This window comes from Oncorhynchus nerka, linkage group LG20 (genome assembly GCF_034236695.1).
Source record: "Oncorhynchus nerka isolate Pitt River linkage group LG20, Oner_Uvic_2.0, whole genome shotgun sequence".
Classification (NCBI taxonomy): Eukaryota; Metazoa; Chordata; class Actinopteri; order Salmoniformes; family Salmonidae; genus Oncorhynchus; species Oncorhynchus nerka.
The window spans coordinates 26609099-26632874 of record NC_088415.1 but is presented as its reverse complement, the minus strand read 5'-3'; the positions used below and the strand labels follow the sequence as shown (position 1 = coordinate 26632874).

At 42.9% G+C, this 23776-nt stretch overlaps 1 protein-coding gene across 3 annotated transcripts in view; it reads right to left on the bottom strand.

Annotated features, from left to right (window-relative positions):
* Positions 1-20520, bottom strand: part of LOC115124333 (voltage-dependent L-type calcium channel subunit alpha-1D-like) — a 231158-nt gene extending 210638 nt beyond the window's left edge. For 2 of the 3 annotated variants that reach the window (XM_065005347.1, XM_065005346.1), the window contains exons 1-3: positions 20217-20520; positions 16855-17209; positions 14692-14797 (exon numbers count right to left, since the gene is read on the bottom strand). In XM_065005347.1, coding sequence (XP_064861419.1) covers positions 14692-14797; positions 16855-17209; positions 20217-20250 — 495 coding nt within the window. In that variant the 5' untranslated portion in view covers positions 20251-20520. The remainder of the gene's footprint in view (positions 1-14691; positions 14798-16854; positions 17210-20216) is intronic. The other variant, XM_065005348.1, reaches the window with a different exon arrangement.
* Positions 20521-23776: the final 3256 nt, after the last annotated feature.

The following is a 23776-nucleotide window of genomic DNA, read 5'->3' as shown; positions in this document are numbered from 1 at the left end:
AGGGAGGGAGGTTGACCCAATTCAAATGACCCCAAAAAATTCACTTTAAATTTAAAAAAATAACAGAAACAGTATAGCTGAATCTCCTCAATCAATCCATAAGAATTGTGTAGGGCGTCGTAACCGACTTCAGTTGGGCGTAGTAACCGACTTCAGTTGGGCGTAGTAACCGACTTCAGTTGGGCGTCGTAACCGACTTCAGTTGGGCGTAGTAACCGACTTCAGTTGGGCGTCGTAACCGACTTCAGTTGGGCGTCGTAACCGACTTCAGTTGGGCGTCGTAACCGACTTCAGTTGGGCGTTGTAACCGACTTCAGTTGAACGTCGTAACCGACTTCAATGGACAAATGCTCCCCTTTGATGACCACTGGCACACTGGAAAAGTGCGCTCTTCACAGATGAATCCCAGTTTCAACTGATGGCAGTTACCGTGTATGGCATCGTGCAGGCAAGCAGTTTGTTGATGTCAACGTTGTGAACAGAGTGCCCCATGGTGGCGGTGAAGTTATGGTATGGGCAGGCAAGCAGTTTGTTGATGTCAACGTTGTGAACACAGTGCCCCATGGTGGCGGTGAAGTTATGGTATGGGCAGACATAAGCTACGGACAACGAACACAATTGCATTTTATTGATGGCAATTTGAATGCACATAGATACCGTGACGAGATCCTGAGGCCCGTTGTCACACCATTCATCCGCCTCCATCACCTCATGTTTCAGCATGATAATGCACAGCCCCATGTCTCAAGGATCTGTACACAATTCCTGGAAGCTGAAAATGTCCCAGTTCTTCCATGGCATGCATACTTACCAGACATGTGCCTGTTTGGGATGCTCTGGATCGACATTCCCACCAATATCCAGCAACTTCGCACAGCCATTATAGAGGAGGGGACAACATTCCACAGGACACAATCAACAGCCTGATCAACTTCATGTGAAGGGGATGTGTCGCTGCATGAGGCAAATGGTGGTCACACTAGACACTGACTGGTTTTCTGATCCACGCCCCTACCTTTAATTGAAGTAACTGTGAACAACAGATGCACACTATAACCCCAGTCATGTGATATCCATAGATTAGGGGCTAATACATGTATTTAAATTGACTGATTTCCAGTAACTCAATAAAAATCTTTGAATTTGTTGCATGTTGTGTTTATATTTTTCTCTGTGTATTTTTAGTGCTGGATTCATAATCCGCACAATGTCAACAGAGTACATTAATAAAATTAACTAAAAACATGTTTGATCTTGGTCAAGTACCATAAGCCAAGCCATTAATAACGGCATGAATAGAGTCACAGACGAACATCATATATAGAGCCATTTTATGTTCACAAGCAAATGTCACGTTCAAGTGACGCACACGCATCCTCGCATCAAAAGGTTCTGTAGCAGAATAGCTAACGCTGATGTCGGGACATTGACAAACTTAACAGTGAGTGAGTGATTATCATGAAAACATGCATGACTGATGGCTATAGCTATGTCCAACAGCTATATTATTCTTCTGGCTCTATTTGTGGTATTTCACCTTGCCTCGCCGGCTTTCTAGCTTCTAGGGAATCTATCATCCGGTGACATCTGAACGTGTTTGTTAACTTGCATGAGCTGCATCTGAAGTTGGATGTTGTCATACTCACTAAACGTAAACTAGTGTGAGTGTGTGTGGATTTCTTTAGATATTGTTTTTATATACAGTACCAGTCCATAATTTGGACACACCTGCTCATTCAAGGGTTTTCTTTATTTTTGACTATTTTCTACATTGTAGAATAATAGTGAAGACATCAAAACGATTAAATAACACATATGAAATCCTGTAATAACCAAAAAGTGCTAAACATATCAGAATATATATTTGAGATTTGAGATTTTTCAGTCACAGCTTTGCGCACTCTTGGCATTCTCTCAACCAACTTCATGAGGAATGCTTTTCCAACAGTCTTGAAGGAGTTCCCACATATGCTGAGCATTTGTTGGCTGCTTTTCCTTCACTCTGCGGTCCAACTCATCCCAAACCATCTCAATTGAGTTGAGGTTGGGTGATTGTGATGGCCAGGTCATCTGATGCAGCATTCCATCACTCTTCTTCTTGGTCAAGTAGTCCTTAAACAGCCTGGAGGTGTGTTGGGTCATTGTCCTGTTGAAAAACAAATGATAGTCCCACTAAGAGCAAACCAGATGGGATGGCGTATTGCTGCAGAATGCTGTGGTAGCCATACCGGTTGAGTGTGCCTTAAATTCAAAATAAATCACAGACAGTGTCACCAGCAAATCACCACGACACCATCACACCTCCTCCTCCATGCTTCACGGTGGGAACCATACATGTGGAGATCATCCGTTCACCTACTCTGCATCTCACAAAGACGCGGTTGGAACCAAAAATCTCAAATTTGGACTCATCAGACCAAAGGACAGATTTCCACCAGTCGAATGTCCATTGCTCATGTTTCTTGACCCAAGCAAGTCTCTTCTTCTTATTGGTGTCCTTTAGTAGTGATTTCTTTTCAGCAATTTGGCCATGAAGGCCTGATTCACGCAGTCTCTGAACTGTTAATGTTAAAGATGCGTCTGTTACTTGAACTCTGTGAAGCATTTATTTGAGGTGCAATCTGAGGTGAGGTTAACTCTAATGAACGCATCCTCTGCAGCAGAGGTAACTCTGGGTCTTCCTTTCCTGTGGAGGTCCTCACAAGAGCCAGTTTCATCATAGCGCTTGATGGTTTTTGCAACTGCACTTGAAGAGACTTTCAAAGTTATTGAAATTTTCTGGATTGACTGACCTTCATGTTTTAAAGTAATGATGGACTGTCGTTTCGCTTAGCTTATTTGAGCTGTTCTTGCCATAATATGGACTTGGTCTTTACCAAATAGGGATATCTTCTGTATACCACCCCTAGCGTGTCACAACACAAGTGATTGGCTAAATTAAGAAGGAAAGAAATTCCACAAATGAACTTTTAACAAGGCACACCTGTTAATTGAAATGCATTCCAAATGACTACCTCGTGAAGCTGGTTGAGAGAATGCCAAGAGTGTGCAAAGCTGTCATCAAGGCAAAGGGTGGCTACTTTGAATAAAATAAAAATATATTTTGATTTGCTTAGCAAGTTTTTGGTTACTACATGATTCCATTTGTGTTATTTCATAGTTTTGATGTCTTCACTATTATTTTACAATGTAGAAAATAGTACAAATTAAGAAAACCCCTGTCATGAGTAAGTGTGTCCAAACCTTTGACTGGTACTGTATATTGGTCCAAACAATTATTAAGAATCGAACATGTTGTTTTTAAACAATTTAATTATGTAATATATTTCAAAATTCATATGATGATGTAAATTTCAAGAATTTTTCAAATATTCTCAAAATCCCAATTTTGATTGGTACTGAAAGTATGATAGATAATAACAATGTTAAAATGTCAATGTGGCCTGTCCTCTGACACCAAATTTCATGCATTTACACAAAACATAATTTGTTCAGTGGCGCATTTTGATATTGTACTAAATACAGTACAAGGACGTGAATGGGTTTTAAATCTCTATCCGATATAGTCAGAAGAACAGAAGAGGACCGGCCACCCCTCGGAGCCTGGTTCCTCTCTAGTTTTTTCCTAGGTTCCTTCCTTCTAGGGAGTTTTTCCTAGCCACTGTGCTTCTGCATCTGCATTGCTTGCTCTTTGGGGTTTTAGGCTGAGTTTCTGTAAAGCACTTGGTGACATTTGATTGATTGATATATTTATGCACCGGCACAGCCAGGTTATGTTGTGGAGAAGACAGAGTGGAGGGAGTGTGCAGGCAGGCAAGCAGCAGATAGAGCAGTTTCACTTCATCGCTCTTCCTGGTTAGAGAGAGTCTCAGAGGCAAGCACTTCCTTCCAGACACCCTCAAGTCTCCATGGACACAGTTGTCATGGTAGCAGGACACTTTATGTAAAATGAGAAGGAGCAACAGATGAATAAACACACAGTACACACACTTACATAAACACAGATGCGCATACACACAAACACACACCACACAGACACAGACACACACAGAAGCTCAAAACCAATACATGTACATTGAGGAATAAGCACTGTGTCGGTGTGGTGTGTTTGTGTGTATGCGCGTCTGTGTTTATGTAAGTGTGTGTACTGTGTGTTTATTCATCTGTAGCTCCTTCTCATTTTACAGTATGATCCTATGACATTGAGCCCTTCATCACAGAGATAAAATACTACAAACAAGGGCAGATATCAACCAATACAAGCACCCGCTACAAAACTCCATTCTGATCCTTAACCACAGTAACTAAACCACTGCATTTACTTAAATCACATTGCCATAAATACGGACGTTAATGTTAATGTTATTAGTGTTAATGTTGATTTGGAAGACTGATATGTTTTATTTATAAACAATTTATTTTAAAAATATTTCCTTTTAATGTTATTAGTGTTCATATTTATTTGGAAGACTGATATTCTGTTTTATTTTGACCCAACTGATATGGACCATGATTTAATTGTTAATTATTTTTTTTCTCTGAAAATAATTGATTCATAACCCTCTTTAAATTGTTTAACATAGACCTGAAACGATTGAAATGATCAGTAAATGTAAAAACTTTTTGACAAAAGTAAATGGTCTTTTGACATGTAATTCCCTCGTCTAAATAACATTTATGTACTATTTTCAATTGATGACGTTACGGGAAAATACAGGTTAAATAAAATGTGCCAGCCTGTTCCCAAAGAATGGGAAATGTGCCAGCCAGGTCCCAAAGAATGCCCACCGACTTGCTGTTGCAGTTTAACCCTAAACCTCTGTTGCTCGGGCGTGACAACAGGGACAGGCTGGACAACCTGGTCGTGGCATCTGCTTCCTGGCCGGCCTGCGAGGACAGGGGTTAAGCCCTGCTCTTATTAAAGTCACATTCTGGTGTTTTAGTCCCAGACCCAAGGCCATCTAATGTCACAACATTACATCAGTTTGGCTGGTCACTGGGTACATTTGGTGATGGGATCAGTAACACAGGGAATTGGGGAGCTGGTTTAAGACTGAAGGAGAGGAGCATGTGACTGACCCTGTGTGGATGGCCTTATGTGGTTAACGACCAGAGAGGAGGAAAAACAAAAGCTATCTTCAGAAAGACAAATTCAACTCCATCTTTCATTGAATCAGACGGCTTATTCATCACAAAACCATTTGATGTTGCCAATTATCTTAATGATTACTTCATTGGCAAAGTGGGCAAAGTTAAGCAGGAAATGCCATCAATGAAGAGTGAGCCATCGTCACTCATGTATAAAAAAAATTTTTAAAACTAATAATGAAAAAAAGCAATGCAAGTTTGAATTTTTGTAAAGTTAGTGTAGGAGAGCTGGGAAAATAATAGTTATCGATCAATAATGACACACCTTCTTGCATTGACAACTTAGATGGAAATCTACTGAGGATGGTAGCTGACTCTATAGCCACTCCTATCTGTCATATCTTTAATCTGAGCCTAGAGGAAAGTCTTTGTCCTCAGGCCTCAGGAACCCAAGAGTGGTAAAGCGGCCTTTACTGGTTCTAACTGTAGACCAGCTTGCTGCAAGCTCTTAGCAAACTTGTAAAAAAAATGTGTTTGACCAAATACAATGCTATCTCTGTAAACAAAATAACAGACTTGTGGCATGATTATAGAGAAGGGCACTCAACATGTACTGCACTGACACAAATGACTGATGATTGGTTGAAAGAAATTCATAATAATAATATTGTGGGAGCTGTACTGTTAGATTTCAGCGCCGCCTTTGATATAATTGACTATAACCTGTTGTTGAGAAAACGTATGTGTTATGGCTTTTCAACCTCTGCCACATCGTGGATTCAGAGCTATCTATCTAATACAACTCAGAGAGTGTTCTTTAATGGAAGCTTCTCTAATGTCAAACATGTAAAGTGTGGTATACCGCACGGCAGCTCTCTAGGCCCTCTACTCTTTTCTATTTTTACCAATTACCTGCCACTGGCATTAAACAAAGCATGTGTGTCCATGTATGCTGATGATTCAACCATATATGCATCAGCAACCACAGCTAATGATGTCACGGAAACCCTTAACAAAGAGTTGCAGTCTGTTTTGCAATGGGGCGCCAGTAAAAAAAACTGGTCCTGAACATCTCTAAAACTAAGAGCATTGTATTTGGTACAAATCATTCCCTAAGTTCTAAACCTCAGCTGTATCTGGTAATGAACAAGTTGAGGAGATTAAATTACTTGCCATTGCCTTAGATTGTAAACTGTCATGGTCAAAACATATTGATTCAATGGTTGGGGAGATGGGGAGAGGTCTGTCTGTAATGAAGAGATATCATCTTTTTTGACACCAAACTCCACAAAGCAAGTCCTGCAGGTTCTAGTTTTATCTTATCTTGATTATTGTCATCACATGGTCAAGTACTGCAAAGAAAGACATAGTTAAGCAGCAGCTGGTCCAGAACATCTTGCTCTACATTATAATCAGATGGCTAATATTAATACTATGCATGTCAGTCTCTCTTGGCTAAGAGTTGAGGTAAGACTGACTACGTTACTTCCAAATGGTTTGCATAGCCAACTTACACACAACACTGACACACACTTACCCCACCAGACATGCCACCAGGGGTCTTTTCCCAGTCCCCAGGTCCAGAACAAATGAAAGGAAACATACAGTATTATACAGAGCCATGTTTGAATGGAACCTTCCATCTTATATAGCGCAAGTGAACAGAAAACCTGGTTTCAGAAAACAAAGAAAGCAACACCTCACGCCTCTCCCCCACGTGACCCACGTGTTGTGTATATGTACTGACATGTATGTGGAACTAATAGATACATTTAAAAACATGAACATGTAGTATGTATGTAAATTGTAAAGTATTTTGTCTGTAATGTATTTTTCATTATATATCGGACCCCAGTAAGACTAGCTGTCTCCATTGGCATCGGCTAATGGGGATCCTAATAAATCAAATCAAATCCCTCAAGTCAAACCCATTCCAACCTAATCACAGCTCCCTCCATCCCTCCATCTCTCTATCCCCATAACCCATCACCATGGGTCCAGAACAGTGACTGAATGAGTGAGTGAGTGAGTGAGTGAGTGAGTGAGTGAGTGAGTGAGTGAGTGAGTGAGTGAGTGAGTGAGTGAGTGAGTGAGTGAGTGAGTGAGTGAGTGAGTGAGTGAGTGAGTGAGTGAGGAAACAGCTGAGAAAGGAAATGAGAGGATGACTCTCTGACAACAGAGAGATATTGATGACAGGGGACATTTGATGACAAAATGGTGTAACAGGCATCAGGCTGCAGGCAGCCAGGCACGTTCCAGCTGCACAGGCATGGCTGCAGTAATCCGCTTTCACTGGGCTTTAGAAGGCATGATTAAAACAAACGAGCTCTCTCACAGCTAGCACACTGTTTACAATCCTTCCATTCCATCATAATCATCATCATCCTCGTCACCATCAGCAGCAGCAGCAGAATTCTCATCCACATCATCATCATCACCCAACATCTCTGTCTTCATCATCATCCCTATCATTATCCCCCATCCCCATCTCACAAAGAGATACAATGACCGAACCAGGGCCACTACATCCCCATCTCATAAAGAGATAAAATGACCGAACCAGGGCCACTACATCCCCATCTCACAAAGAGATAAAATGTCCGAACCAGGGCCACTACATCCACCAGAAAGATAAAATGACCGAACCAGGGCCACTACATCCCTGGTTCACTACATGACTATTGTCAGAGGAACTAAAGCCATGAGGGCAAGTATTTTTTAGTATTAGTATTAGTATTAGTATTAGTATTTTTTAACTCTTAGGCAACAATAGGATAGAATATACACACACACGTGTGTGACAATAAAACATCTAAAACACAAACCACTTTAGGGCCTGGACATACAGTGACTGCTACAGATCCTCCGTTGACATTTCACAAAACAAAATAAGTTACATGAGACTAACACGCGTGAAGCCAACTGCTGTTGACATTTCACAAGACCTAAAAGCACCAGTGACGAAAAATTGTTGACACCTCACTCAGACTCAAGGACCACTTTGCGGGACAAAATTCTGTTGACATTCCACACACACACACACACACACACACACACACACACACACACATACACTGCATGCGTGATCACAGTGTGAGGGTAATACTGTAGAAAACAGGAGGGAATGGAACAGTAAGTGCTGGTCCTCCTCACTCCTCTAGATTTCATCCAGATACACACAAGGATATGTGTTGACCTTGTAATTATTTAGAGCGTCAAAAGCCACACTGGAAAAAGGAGAACATTCTCACACCATTAAGTTGAAATGAGCGATAATGTAGACAAGTTCTGCATGCAAACATTTGTTTCTGTTCTCCACAGTCCCTGGAAAGAGAGAGGCTCTGACTGCTGACTGCTGGCTCTGAGCCCTGACCAGTCGGCTGTAAGACACCTGCCCACACACTCTGCTGTGGTAACATTTAGGTTATCTAGTGAGGGGACTGAGAACAGTGTTTTCCTCTGGCGTGAGGGTGAATTAATAGCATTCCCTAAACTATTAATATAGTGTCAAAGCCTAAGATTTAGGATTTGTGTATGTGTGTGTGTGTCATCATGGTGCACGTGTACTACGTGTGTGTGTGTCATCATGGTGCACGTGTACTACGTGTGTGTGTGTCATCATGGTGCACGTGTACTACGTGTGTGTGTCATCATGGTGCACGTGTACTATGTGTATGTGTCATCATGGTGCACGTGTACTACGTGTGTGTGTCATCATGGTGCACGTGTACTACGTGTGTGTGTCATCATGGTGCACGTGTACTACGTGTGTGTGTCATCATGGTGCACGTGTACTACGTGTGTGTGTCATCATGGTGCACGTGTACTACGTGTGTGTGTCATCATGGTGCACGTGTACTGCGTGTGTGTGTCACCATGGTGCACGTGTACTACGTGTGTGTGTGTCCGCATGGTGCACGTGTACTACGTGTGTGTGTGTCCTCATGGTGCACGTGTACTACGTGTGTGTGTGTCCGCATGGTGCACGTGTACTACGTGTGTGTGTGTCCACATGGTGCACGTGTACTACGTGTGTGTGTCTACATGGTGTACGTGTACTACGTGTGTGTGTCCACATGGTGCACGTGTACTACGTGTGTGTGTCCACATGGTGCACGTGTACTACGTGTGTGTGTGTCCACATGGTGCACGTGTACTACGTGTGTGTGTCCACATGGTGCACGTGTGCTACGTGTGTGTGTGTTCGCATGGTGCACATGTACTACGTGTGTGTGTGTGTCCACATGGTGCACGTGTACTATGTGTGTGTGTCCACATGGTGCACGTGTGCTACGTGTGTGTGTCCACATGGTGCACGTGTACTACGTGTGTGTGTGTTCGCATGGTGCACATGTACTACGTGTGTGTGTGTGTCCACATGGTGCACGTGTACTACGTATGTGTGTGTGTCCGCATGGTGCACATGTACTACACGTGTGTGTCATCATGATGCACGTGTACTACGTGTGTGTGTGTCTAATTTTAAAGCCCAGCATCCAGGCTCAGTGTGTTGGTCTCGAAGCGGCCGGCTCCCCCTGAGGACAGCACAGCACTTCCTGTTTGTAATGAGGCGCAAGCTGAAATGAGGCTGTAATAATGCTGCCTGGGGTGCAGCGCCTCGCCCAGCCTCATACCCTGTCACGCACCACACAGCTCTGGGAGCATGACACGATCAATGGATATCTGCTCTCAGCACTGCCACCCTCCCAAGCCCCAGTTTAAACTGTACTGTGCTGTTATAGTGAACAATAATGAACATCAAGCTTCCTAATATTGAGTTGCACCCCTTTTTGCTCTCAGAAGAGCCTCACTTCATTAGGACATGGACTCTACAAGGTGTCCAAATCATTCCACAGGGATGCTGGCCCATGTTGACTCCAATACTTCCCTCAGTTGTGTCAAGTTGGCTGGATGTCCTTTGGGTGGTGGACCATTCTTGATACAGACGGGAAACTGTTGAGTGTGAAAAGCCCAGCAGCGTTGCAGTTCTTGACACACTCAAACCAGTGCGCCTAGCACCTACTACCATACCCGGTTCAAAGGCACTTCAATCTTTTGTCTTGCCCATTCACCCTCTGAATGGCACATATACACAATCCATGTTTCAAATATCTCAAGGCTTAAACATCCTTTTCTAACCTGTCTCCTCCCCTTCTTCTACACTGATTGAAGTGGATTTAACAAGTGACATCAATAAGGGATCATAGTGTTCACCTGGATACACCTGGTCAGTCTATGTCATGGAAAGAGCAGGTGTTCCTAATGTTTTGTACACTCCGTGTACGTGGTATCAAATGGGGATAAGACCTTTCATAGGAACACCTGTGTTCTTAGAGAAGCATTATAACTCGACTATACTGTACTTCTTTTGTAACTGTTGCTCTAATGAGAGGAGAGCTGACAAGTAAGCATTTCATTGTACTGAGTATACTATTCTGTAACCTGTGAGTTTGACAAATAAACTTTGATTTGATTTGAGTAACACAACCCAAACAGTGGAAAGTGGGAACGCCACCAAAATAATAGAACTCACCATCCTGGGGAAGTAATGTTTGTACACAAGCTGGCCACTGTATCTCAGCCAACATTTCCATTTTTCAAATTAGATCGATTTTACAACCCATTACTAAAGTTTTTAGTAGGTAGTCAATCTATCAGACTTCAAGAGAAATAAATAAACAGTGAGACTGGGAGACAGAGAGTCTTACAACGGAATAAAGAAATCCTCTTAACACATTCAGCAAAAGTCTGCCTCTATCTTTCTATCTCGCTCTCGCTCTCACACACACGCACACACACACGCACGCACATGGTCTCATTTCCTCTCCTTTCTGGCAAAACCTTTAATCCCTAACAGAGAGTAAGACGCAACCTGACATTTTCTTTGGGAATAAGACACACACACACACAATACATTTTGTCTGCACAGAATGCTGTTTGTTGAATATGTCATGGATAACACACACATATTATATGGAAACACACACACACATATACACACACACACACATATATGCACAATTGGTTCTAAATGCAGTGAGGGCAAATTCACCCACTAAGACAGGAAGACCTTTTAAATCACTAACATGGCTTTATGCCTTTTTCTCCAAGACAATGTCTGTTAGGCTCAGAATGGGAATGCAGCCCAAAACCCCTTACTTTTGATTTATTTACCTCAGGTAAGAACAAATTCAGGTAAGAACAAATTCAGGTAAGAACAAATTCAGATAAGAACAAATTCAGGTAAGAACAAATTCAGATAAGAACAAATTCAGATAAGAACAAATTCAGGTAAGAACAAATTCAGGTAAGAACAAATTCAGGTAAGAACAAATTCAGATAAGAACAAATTCAGATAAGAACAAATTCAGATAAGAACAAATTCAGGTAAGAACAAATTCAGATAAGAACAAATTCAGATAAGAACAAATTCAGATAAGAACAAATTCTTATTTACGGCCTACCCCGGACGACACTGGGCCAATTGTGCGCCACCCTGTGGGACTCCCAATCACGGCCGGATGTGATACAGCCTGGATTCCAACCAGGGACTGTAGTGAAGCCATGCCTTAGACTGCTGCGCCACTCTCCCTTACAACTCATTGAGTAACAGTAACATTAAAAAAAGCTTTATCTCAGATCCCAACTAACATACGGTCTAAATATTTGGTGATCGGACGGATTCAGCCATCCTATTCCATCTAAACTGAGACCTTGACAACACATAATCAAATAAACCACCCATAAACAATTGTTCTCTACATGAAAGTATCTCTGGGGAATAAAATCCCCAAACAGAGTAACACAAAGGACAGTAAACATCAGTCCTTGGTGTTTTTATTTGGATTGGCTTTCCAGTGTTATTGAACTGTTGAATTAAATGATTATTTAAAAATGAATGACATTTTATTTTTGTGTCAAATCGCCAGTTGGCAAAACATCCCTTACGGGATTAATTGACAAATAACCAAACATTACAAGTATTCACTGCGATAATTCAGTGATAATTCTTCTTCCGGTGTTCTCTGCAGTGCGCAGTGATAAAAATCAATACATAATAATAAATAAGGTTATCCAAACAATAATTATATCCCTAGAGCAGTAAAAAATATACATACATATACACATACATACAGTACATACATATACACATACATATACTGTTTGTTTATGCTGTAACTGTTGGGTCCTGGCTCGCTCATTGGATTATGAATTATATGAATTGGCCATGCAGTATGCTAGTGGTCAAAGGAGATGTCATAAGTATAAGTACCCACCAAATCATAGCCAAGCTCAATATGATCCTAATCATCATTCAGGCACAGCCAGAGCCACAGCAGGGGTCAGACCCAAACAGAGACAGTCACATTATCCACTGTTAAACCCTCCTTCGTTCCACAGACCCACCTCCCACGCACCAGCCTACACCCCGCTCCTGGCCCACACCGAGCCCCAGCCTACACCCTGCCCACCCTCCATCTCCCGGCCTACACCCTGCCCTCTCCCTCCCCTCCCCTCTCCCTCTCCCTCTCTCTCCTTCTATCCCCCTCTCCTCTCCCTCTGCACAACCTCATCTACTACCCACTAATCCACAGCACAGCTTAATCCTCCAAACCTGGCCACACACACAATCACAGAGACACACGTGTGAGCATGCACACACACACACACACACACACACGCACTAGGATATTCCTAGCACATATTCCCACAGATCAAGAGCCACACTGGCGTGAGTAGTCATGCTCAATGATACACACTGAGAGGGAGAAGGTCTCAAGCCCCTAAGAGACCGTCACACAGCAGGACACTCAATCCTCCTCCAGAAACACTCATTCATGCTCCCGATCGGAACTTCTACTGATCCATTACAGTGTTTGAATGTCTATTACCCCCTAAGAGAGAGTGGATTCAAGGTTTTGACAGATTAGGACCTTTCACAGACACACACACACACACCTGTTGGTTTAGGTTTAATTCATGCATATCAATCACACAGACACCCCCCCCCCCTGTTCAGTAATGTTATTGTGAGAGCAGACAAGGAAAGGCCATATGACGCAGGCTCCTCTGTCTTGATGCAACGGTCTGTCTGTCTGTCTGTCTCTCTGTCTGTCTGTCTGTTGTGCAAAGACACTGGAAAGTAGCTAACTTATGCCAACTCACATAACAGGTTCAAAGAAATCTAAAACCACATTTCCCAGAAAGACTTTAGATACCATAAACTATCTGCTTTAACGAAGACAGGAAGATAACATGTCCCAATCACCTGAATCTCTACGGTTTCACAGTAGAAATCCTCAGATGTTGATAGTATAATTTTAGACATATTTGACCTAACTACTGTCCTAAGGGAAAACCAATCAGTGACTCAGTTCACTCTAGCTTTCACTTCAATAATAACCATGATGGCGGAATCAGCGTCTTCCCCTGTCGACGCAATACTGCCTACTGCTTCTACACAAGAAACAAGAGGCGGTGACGCTGTACATTTCTCTCTCAAAATGTGTTCAAAACAGACTTATACCACAAGAAATGTCCAACATCAATAAATGATATGATTTCCTTCCTGCTATTGTTTATTCAGACAAGAACTCATAATAGTGAAAACCATCAAATAAAGGTTGGACATGAGATGCTGCTGACTAGAGACTTGGGGAGCGTTAATACTCCGTTTCCTCCATCTGTTTAGGGATCATGGGCATGTGTCTGGGCATGTGTCTTCCAGTATAAATCATCTAAAGGGGACAGCCATCTTTTCACATTCTAACAGTTAGAGGCCTGACGATCAAATTGACTTGTAGTTTATTTCTAGAGACTGGCAAGCCATTGGATATACAGTGCATGCTGGGAGATGGAATAGAACTGACATAGATGGTCAATCTATCACACAAGTATACAGCTGGGTGTCAAAATGGAATTGAATAAGACATTTGACAGGCACCTGTTACATCTAGTTAATTATCATCTGTTTTCTGATCACTGTTAAAGACTGTCCATTGACATATAACTGGTCATAGAACTATCATTTTAATTCTAATTATAACTGCTCATTGTAAATTATTCTATTTCATAATTTTAAATGACTTGTTGCTGTTATGCTGCACTGCACACACAGTCTGCGTGTTTGATTATATCAGCACCATAAACAAACTAACAGGGTTTCTCTCCAAGCCCTCACTACTGTATGTGGAAGAGACTGGGTGTGACACACAGGACTGATGACCTCCAGAACAGACTAGCGTAGCATACCGTTTATGTCAACAAAAGAAGCATGATACATTACCATATGGTGTCAGGAAACCCCTGACACCACACAGGGTACAGAAGTAGAGAAGAGATTCGGAAACTCTTGGAGGACAATGGAATTAAATTACTTCTTTATTATTAAAAAGTAGAACCAACGCGTTTCAGACATAAAACAGTGCAATTCCTGAATGTACCGTGATTCAGCAGACGTACTCTGATGAAGGTGTAACATGGTCCATCCGTGCCATGGTCATTTCAGTATTCAATAGAAGAAGAAAATAATCACAGAAATACAATAGACCATTTTCACTTCCTGAAGACCAGCTATACTGTAGGGTTGAATAGACTACTCACCAGGTCGTGGTTGGTGGAGTTGGAGTCGTCCTCTGGGAAGGGGATGTAAACAGCTAAGGCCACACAGTTGGCAAAAATAGAGAGCAGTATAAAGATATCAAAGGGTCTGAGGCACACGGTCAAGGAACAATGTTCAAAGTACACAGTCAATACGTGAGAATAAATAGATAGAGCACATTGCAGTCATGGAAAGGCAGGGGGGAAATCCAGAAATGATCTTGGATCTTATGAAGTTAAAAAAACAATGATCAAAGCAAACATGTTTAAATACAGCAACATCATCATTTTGATATATGGTAGAGAAATGACTCCTTATAATGGGATTGTCTTAATGCATCATCTTTAGAAAACACACTGGATACTTTCTGTGGTGGCTGCATTCAGAACTCTTTAGACTGTTTCCACCTGGGGTCTGGTCTGATAGAGTGTTTTCACCTGGGGTCTGGTCTGATAGAGTGTTTCCACCTGGGGTCTGGTCTGATAGTGTGTTTCCACCTGGGGTCTGGTCTGATAGTGTGTTTCCACCTGGGGTCTGGTCTGATAGTGTTTTCACCTGGGGTCTGGTCTGATAGTGTTTTCACCTGGGGTCTGGTCTGACAGAGTGTTTCCACCTGGGGTCTGGTCTGATAGTGTGTTTCCACCTGGGGTCTGGTCTGATAGTGTTTTCACCTGGGGTCTGGTCTGATAGAGTGTTTCCACCTGGGGTCTGGTCTGATAGTGTTTTCACCTGGGGTCTGGTCTGATAGTGTTTTCACCTGGGGTCTGGTCTGACAGAGTGTTTCCACCTGGGGTCTGATCTGATAGAGTGTTTCCACCTGGGGTCTGGTCTGATAGAGTGTTTCCACCTGGGGTCTGGTCTGATAGAGTGTTTCCACCTGGGGTCTGGTCTGATAGTGTGTTTCCACCTGGGGTCTGGTCTGATAGTGTTTTCACCTGGGGTCTGGTCTGATAGTGTTTTCACCTGGGGTCTGGTCTGACAGAGTGTTTCCACCTGGGGTCTGATCTGATAGAGTGTTTCCACCTGGGGTCTGGTCTGATAGAGTGTTTCCACCTGGGGTCTGGTCTGATAGAGTGTTTCCACCTGGGGTCTGGTCTGATAGTGTTTTCACCTGGGGTCTGGTCTGATAGAGTGTTTCCACCTGGGGTCTGATCTGATAGAGTGTTTCCACCTGGGGTCTGGTCTGATAGAGTGTTTCCACCTGGGGTCTGGTCTGATAGAGTGTTTCCACCTGGGGTCTGGTCTGATAGAGTGTTTTCACCTGGGGTCTGGTCTGATAGAGTGTTTTCACCTGGGGTCTGGTCTGATAGAGTGTTTCCACCTGGGGTCTGGTCTGATAGAGTGTTTCCACCTGGGGTCTGGTCTGATAGAGTGTTTCCACCTGGGGTCTGGTCTGATAGTGTGTTTCCACCTGGGGTCTGGTCTGATAGTGTTTTCACCTGGGGTCTGGTCTGATAGTGTTTTCACCTGGGGTCTGGTCTGACAGAGTGTTTCCACCTGGGGTCTGATCTGATAGAGTGTTTCCACCTGGGGTCTGGTCTGATAGAGTGTTTCCACCTGGGGTCTGGTCTGATAGAGTGTTTCCACCTGGGGTCTGGTCTGATAGTGTTTTCACCTGGGGTCTGGTCTGATAGAGTGTTTTCACCTGGGGTCTGATCTGATAGAGTGTTTCCACCTGGGGTCTGGTCTGATAGTGTTTTCACCTGGGGTCTGGTCTGATAGAGTGTTTCCACCTGGTGTCTGGTCTGATAGAGTGTTTCCACCTGGGGTCTGGTCTGATAGAGTGTTTCCACCTGGGGTCTGGTCTGATAGAGTGTTTTCACCTGGGGTCTGGTCTGACAGAGTGTTTCCACCTGGGGTCCGGTCTGATAGAGTGTTTTCACCTGGGGTCTGGTCTGGTAGAGTGTTTTCAGTTGGGGTCTGGTCTGATAGAGTCTTTTCTCTTCTTCAGCTGAAAACATTTACTATGGAGACTGCAACATAAATGATTGTGTTTGTTGCTTGGAAGGGGGCCTGATGCTAACTATTGGGAGATGAAACTTGCCATAATTACTATTATGAACTGCTTTCGCCTGTAAACTAATAGACCAACATCAACAGGTGTTTTCCATGTGTGGACACAGAGAGTCCCTGTATATCTCAATTGAGAGCCCCAGAAAGGATACTTCCACTCCACGAGGCTGATGCAGGCTCTGCGGATGGGATTGTTGAGGGTGAGGCAGAACAGGGCCCTGGGCGGCCTGCTGTTGGTGGAGCCGCCCTGCTTCTTGCTCTTGGCGTACTGTTGCCTCTTCCTCTGTGACAACGAGCCGACCGGTGCAGGCGAGGCCCCAGGGACAGAGTTGCGGGCGCTCATGCTCTGGGAGACGTCGCCCTGGGAGTTACGAGCAGCATGGATCTCGGCCTGCCAGGAGATAGTGCCGGTCTGGGGGCAGGACTCGGGCTGGGAGGGGTTTTCTGACCAGAGGGCCGGCAAATCACCAGGGGGAGGGGCTCTGGTGCTGCTGGCATATTGTGCCCCTGAGGAGAGAATGATAAGGGGGGGGGGGAGATAGGGGGGGGGGGGAGCAGAGAAAGGTGTCAGCCAGAGAGTAAGGGGAAGGTGAAGGTGAGAGAATGGTGAGAGAACCAGGGGAAAGAGAGAGGAAGGGAGAGAGGCATCAATACAAACTGTGTGAGATTCAGTGACAGTGACCTCACCAGTCGATCTGTCTATACAGTGAATTTCAGAGCTCCAAACCTGCAGAACCCTCCTCTAGCCATGCTTTTAACAAACAAGTCGCCATGTGACAAATATCCAAATGAACCATTTAACGCCATTTATTTTCATGCAGATCACAGGGAGACATTACAATGCCCACAAGTGTAGCGATTGTGCTTAATTTAGTATGTACGCCTAGTTATCTAATTCTTCATTAAAAAACATGTAAATCTCAGAAAACCACTAAATGTTATTTATATCGGCAAACATCAATTTTGAGGTGAGCTAATCAGAATGACAAGCTGTAATCAAAGCAATGAAATCATTGAACAGGATAGTGATGTTGTTATTGTTTGATTGGGGGGGGGGGGCTGAACAGGGAGCATTCCCTTGACAACTAAGGAAAACACAAAGGGTAGAAGGGAAGGCTGGTCAGTGCTCAGTACACCATATGGATGCTACATAAAAGAGAAAATGATAGAAAAAAATGAAAATAATGTGGGGGAAAAACAATTATTTCTGTTGTCACATACTGCGAAATGTTTTACATAATCCTAACAACAAATTAATTGATCCAACATCTGTCGCTGATGCATGTGCACAAACTGTTCATGCAAAACTGAGTCAGTTATTTTAAATCAAATTCAATTGTAGACAACTGCTGTAGACTAACAGTAAAATTCTTAAATACGGGTCCCTTTCCAACAATGAAGAGTAAAGATAAAGATTAAAATAACAAAATATCAAATGTACTGACAAATACAACTTAATTACTTCTATCTACAGAATTCCACCGCTTCCTCTCAACTAGACCAAAATTCATAGTCCAAATTTCCATCAAATTAATCCACAAATAAACCTACCTTTCTTGCGACTAAGTTTAAGATACAGCTGATTTTTCAAATATATTACCGAGACATCAGTGAAGTATACTGCTAATAAAAAACAAGAAGAAGATTTGAGACGTTCTCAGGACAAAACAAATGGAAAGCATTGGACTCCAGGTCCCACGAGACACATGCGATAACACCGACACAAGACTATATAAGAGCGCACGAGTTTCTTCCCAACAGCGCAGCGCTCCAGAGACGAATTAGTCAAAAGCATCATAGGGATGTATTTACCTTCGGGCTGTTGCTCTGCTTTTTGCATTCTCTTATCCACATTGAAACTCATTTCTAAACCCAACACAATATAAGTGGAATAATAGGCTAAACGTTCAATCAAAATTATTTTACTACATTTAATAAAGTACACAGAACCTCAGAGATTTAGCCTACCACAAACATCCTTGAAATGCAACATCCGGGTGTTTCACATGATGGATCGTAGCTGGCTAAAATACAGACCCATACATTATTTCCTGGATCAGTGGTCCCATACAAGTCCATTTCATTGTTCAAGTTTTTTGTTTAGCCTGCCGAAGCAACATGGCAACAGCTGTGACCATCCTCTCAAGAACGAAGCGAATATGTGATTTTAGACACTGTGTCCAAGGTGTGCAAAGTGGCACTGTTCACTCTCTCATGGGCACGATTGGCATCCCATTCTAATCCGTTTAAAGACGGCATTTCTACTATAGAATAGCCTTCTACTCTGCCAGGGATGTGTGCTGTAAATCCATCGGATTCGGAGTTGGGCCAATGCCAATGAATTAAAATGACATAGTCACCATTGACCGACCTGACTTTCCTTTCCAACTAGGGCGACTGTTTCGAGACGAACAATCCAATATAGGCCATCCATAGCCTAATAACATATACAATTAACCCTAATAAATCTAACTAATAAATTATGGCACTAATATTACTGTGACAACGATGTAATAAGGTTAATCAATTTGTTGCTCAATAACTTCCCAGGGCAATCACAGAGGCAAATGTGCCTGTGGTAACGTAAATGACGCCACACACACAGGTCGTCGCACCACACACACGCACACGTACACCCACACGCACACACACGTACACCCACACGCACACACACGATTATGAAACATGGATGATTTAGGATTAATAAGAGTCACTAACTGACAATAAATGTGTTATGAGCTTAAAACAAATGTATTTCTATAACCCAAAAACGAATCACATTTTGCTCGTGTTTAGGCTATAGCTTAATGCAACTCTATAACGCTCTAAAATGTCATTATTATTTCTCCCTCTCACATAATTCAATTCCCTACATGGATATGTCAGACATGAAGACCTGCATACACACCTTTCAAAGTTCACATGTAACAGGTTACATTTCACCATTCTGTCACTCTCGTTCTGTCACTTGGTTTTCAAGAGTTGTCTTTCAAGAGGCTATATATAGCATTGTAAAACTTAAAAGTAATATAAACTCAATACTTTTCAGTCTAAAAAAACTCAAAAGTATTATTATACACAGCTGGCGCTTAAAATAATAGTCCCCCTACAAATAGTCCTGGGGCGACATAAATCTGTCACATCTATTCCATTCTCAAATAACGTTAATATAGTAACGCACGCTCGCGGGGAGGACATCAGCTTTATGCACATACCCAGTAGCCCTATATGACTATAAACTAGCTCGTAGGTTATACGTACACTTTACTCATGCATTTTTGGCTGTTTTCTCTAACGGTGCCGGACACATTATCCACATGAGGGACACACTCTTTTCACGCCACTTCGATACGAAGTCATTTTCGCTAACCCTAAACCCATTCCTAACCTTAACCTCCTAACCTGATACGCTAATTATCCTAACCTGCTGCGTAAATTCTCCTAACCTGCTACTAAAAAGTCACTTCGTTATCGAAGTGGCGTGAAAAGATTGTTTCCCTTCCCCATGACTTACCCCGGTGTCTTCGAACCCCGACAGTGAACGCCATATCATCTCCCTCGTCTTTGAGGCCACTCGACGCCGTTTAGTGTCCACATTCTACAACGAATCAACAGGAAATGTATGTGTATTGAAAGTACGACAGTAAGAAAGTGTGAGCCGGAATTGCTCATAGGAGCAAGAGCATATCTCCCGTTTCAATGTATGTAGCGTGAGGCAGTTTGATGAATAGGTACACCCCTTGGACAGGACGCTAGCCTTTCGCAGGGCCTTTGTTAGAATGTGTTGGAAGGTTACCTGTTATTGGATTAGCCTACATCTACCTGCAGCCGGATAACTGTTTCACAGCAGCTATAATCCCTCAATTATAATCCCTATGTTCCTCACTGAAGCAAATTATGTTGTTGGCCTAACTGACATTATAGACTACTTCAGCAAACTAATTAAATAGTTTCAATATCAATTTCATATGCTGGCCTAGCCTGTGGCCTATGGTTTTGGACGCCCATGTCACTCATTTATCACAAATAACGGTATACCTATTTACAGATCAGGTAGGCCTATCTATTTTATTATTTTACTGCGAGTAGCTTAGGCCTTTGCCCAACCTCGCATTGAGGTGTTTAGTTTGTTTTTTAAACTGTCTTCCCCTATGCTAAAAGAGGCGTTAGATTTCACATGGTTGAGTGTTACATGTAGCTCCAAATTACAAAAATGTCGCCACACGGATTATGGGAGTCGTTGAAATATTTTGCAGCAATGCCACCATGTGGTGATTAGTAAATAATACAGTCTTCATAGGACTTGGTCCTGAGGAAAAATAACATTTATACTTTTAATTTTAAGAACAAATTCTTCTTTGGAACAGTGGCAGTGACAGATTCTTACCTTGTCAGCTGGGGAATTCAGCCGAAATAAACACTTCGACCCTAACACTTTTCCTAGATCTGAAAGAAATGTATGAATTTGGTTGCTGTAGTCATTATTTTAATAAGACAGCAGGATAGGTGGTGTTTTTTAGTCATTGTTTGTGAAAAATGAACACTCACTATCCGTCAATGTTTCTTTGTTTTGTTATTTTGGTTATTTATTTACATTTACATTTAAGTCATTTATTTTATTATTTTGAATTATGTTTATTTAATTTGATCCCTTAGGTCCTCGGGTGGGGTGGGATTGGGGAGGGGGGTGTAACTTCATTTTGTATGTATGTATGTTTTTTATTTTACCTTTATTTAACTAGGCAAGTCAGTTAAGAACAAATTCTTATTTTCAATGACAGCCTAGGAACAGTGGGTTAACTGGCTGTTCAGGGACAGAACGACAGAGTTGTACCTTGTCAGCTCGGGGATTTGAACTTGCAACCTTCCGGTTACTAGCCACTAGGCTACCCTGCTGACAATTATTATTTCTAATTAAAACCACCTAATTTTTATACTTGAGTAAAAGTAAAGATATCTTATTAGAAAATGACTCAAGTAAAATTGAAATTAACCCAGTAAAATACTACTACTAGTCTAAAAGTATGTGGTTTTAAATATACAGAAGTATCAAATGTAAATGTAATTGCTAAAAGTGCAAATAGTCTGGGTAGCCATTTGATTAGATGTTCAGGAGTCTTATGTTTTGGGGGTAGAAGCTGTTTAGAAGCCTCTTGGACCTAGACTTGGCGCTCAGGTACCACTTGCCGTGCGGTAGCAGAGAGAACAGTCTATGACTAGGGTGGCTGGAGTCTGACAATTTTTAGGGCCTTCCTCTGACACCGCCTGGTATAGAGGTCCTGGATGGTAGGAAGCTTGGCCCCAGTGATGTACTGGGCCATACGCACTACCCTCTGTAGTGCCTTGTTGTCGGAGGCCGAGCAGTTTCCATACCAGGCAGTTATGTAACCCGTCAGGATGCTCTCGATGTTGCAGCTGTAGAACCTTTTGAGGATCTAAGGACCCATGCCAAATCCTTTCAGGTTTTATCATGCCCTCTTCACGACTGTCTTGGTGTGCTTGGACCATGTTAGTTTGTTGGTGATGTGGACGCCAAGGAACTTGAAGCTCTCAACCTGCTCCACTACAACCCCGTCGATGAGAATTGGGGCGTGCTCTGTCCTCCTTTTCCTGTAGCCCACAATAATCTCCTTTGTCTTGATCACGTTGAGGGAGAGGTTGTTGTCCTTGCATCACATGGTCAGGTATCTGACCTCCCTGTAGGCTGTCTCATCGTTGTCGGTGATCAGGCCTACCACTGTTGTGCCATCTGCAAACTTAATGATGGTGCAGTCATGAGTGAACAGCGACTACAGTAGGGGACTGAGAACACACCCCTGAGGGTCCCCCGTATTGAGGATCAGTGTGGCGGATGTGTTGTTACCTACCCTTACCACCTGGGGCGGCCCGTCAGAAAGTCCAGGATCCAGTTGCAGGGGGGGGGGGGGGGGGGGTGTTTAGTCCCAGGGTCCTTAGCTTAGTGTTGAGCTTTGAGGGAATTATGGTGTTGAACACTGAGCTGTAGTCAATAACTAGTATTCACATGTAGGTGTTCCTTTTGTCTAGGTGTGAAAGGGGAGTGTGGAGTGCAATAGAGATTGCATCATCTTTGGATCTGTAGGTGCGGTATGAAAATTGCAATGGGTCTAGGGTTTCTGGGATAATGGTGTTGATGTGAGCCATGAACAGCCTTTCAAAGCTACAGACGTGAGCTACATGGCTACAGATGTGAGTGCCATGGGGCTGTAGTCATTTAGGCAGGTTACCTTAGTGTTCTTGGGCACAGAGACTATGGTGGTCTGCTTGAAACATGTTGGTATTACAGACTCAGACCGGGACAGGTTGAAAATGTCAGTGAAGACACTTGCCAGTTGGTCAGCGCATGCTCAGATTACACATCCTGGCCTTGTGAAAGTTATTCACATCGGCTGCAGAGAGCGTGATCACAGTCATCCGGAACAGCTGATGCTCTCATGCATGTTTCAGTGTCACTTGCCTCGAAGCGAGCATAGAAGTAATTTAGTTCCTCTGGTAGGCTCGTGTTACTGGGCAGCTCTCGGCTGTGCTTCTCTTTATAGTGTGTAATAGTTTGCAAGCCCTGCCACGTCCGACGAGCATCGGAGCCAGTGGAGTACGATTTGATCTTAGTCCTGTATTGATGCTTTGCCTGTTTGATGGTTCGGCATAGCAGGATTTCTTATAAGATTCCAGAATAGAGTCCCGCTCCTTGAAATCGACAGCTCTACCCTTTAGCTCAGTTGCCTGTAATCCATGCCTTCTAGTTGGGGTATGTACGTACGTCACTGTGGGTATAACGTCATCAATGCACTTATTGATGAAGCCAGTGACTGATGTGGTGTACTCCTCAAAGCCATCGGAAGAATCCTGGAACATATTCCAGTCTGTGCTAGCAAAACAGTCCTGTAGCTTAGCATCTGCATCATCTGACCACTTTATTGACCAAGTCACTGGTGCTTCCTGCTTTACGTTTTGCTTGTTAGCAGGAATGAGGAAGATAGAATTATGACCAGATTTGTCAAATGGAGGGCGAGGGAGAGCTTTGTACGCTTCTCTGTGTGTGGAGTAAAAGTGGTC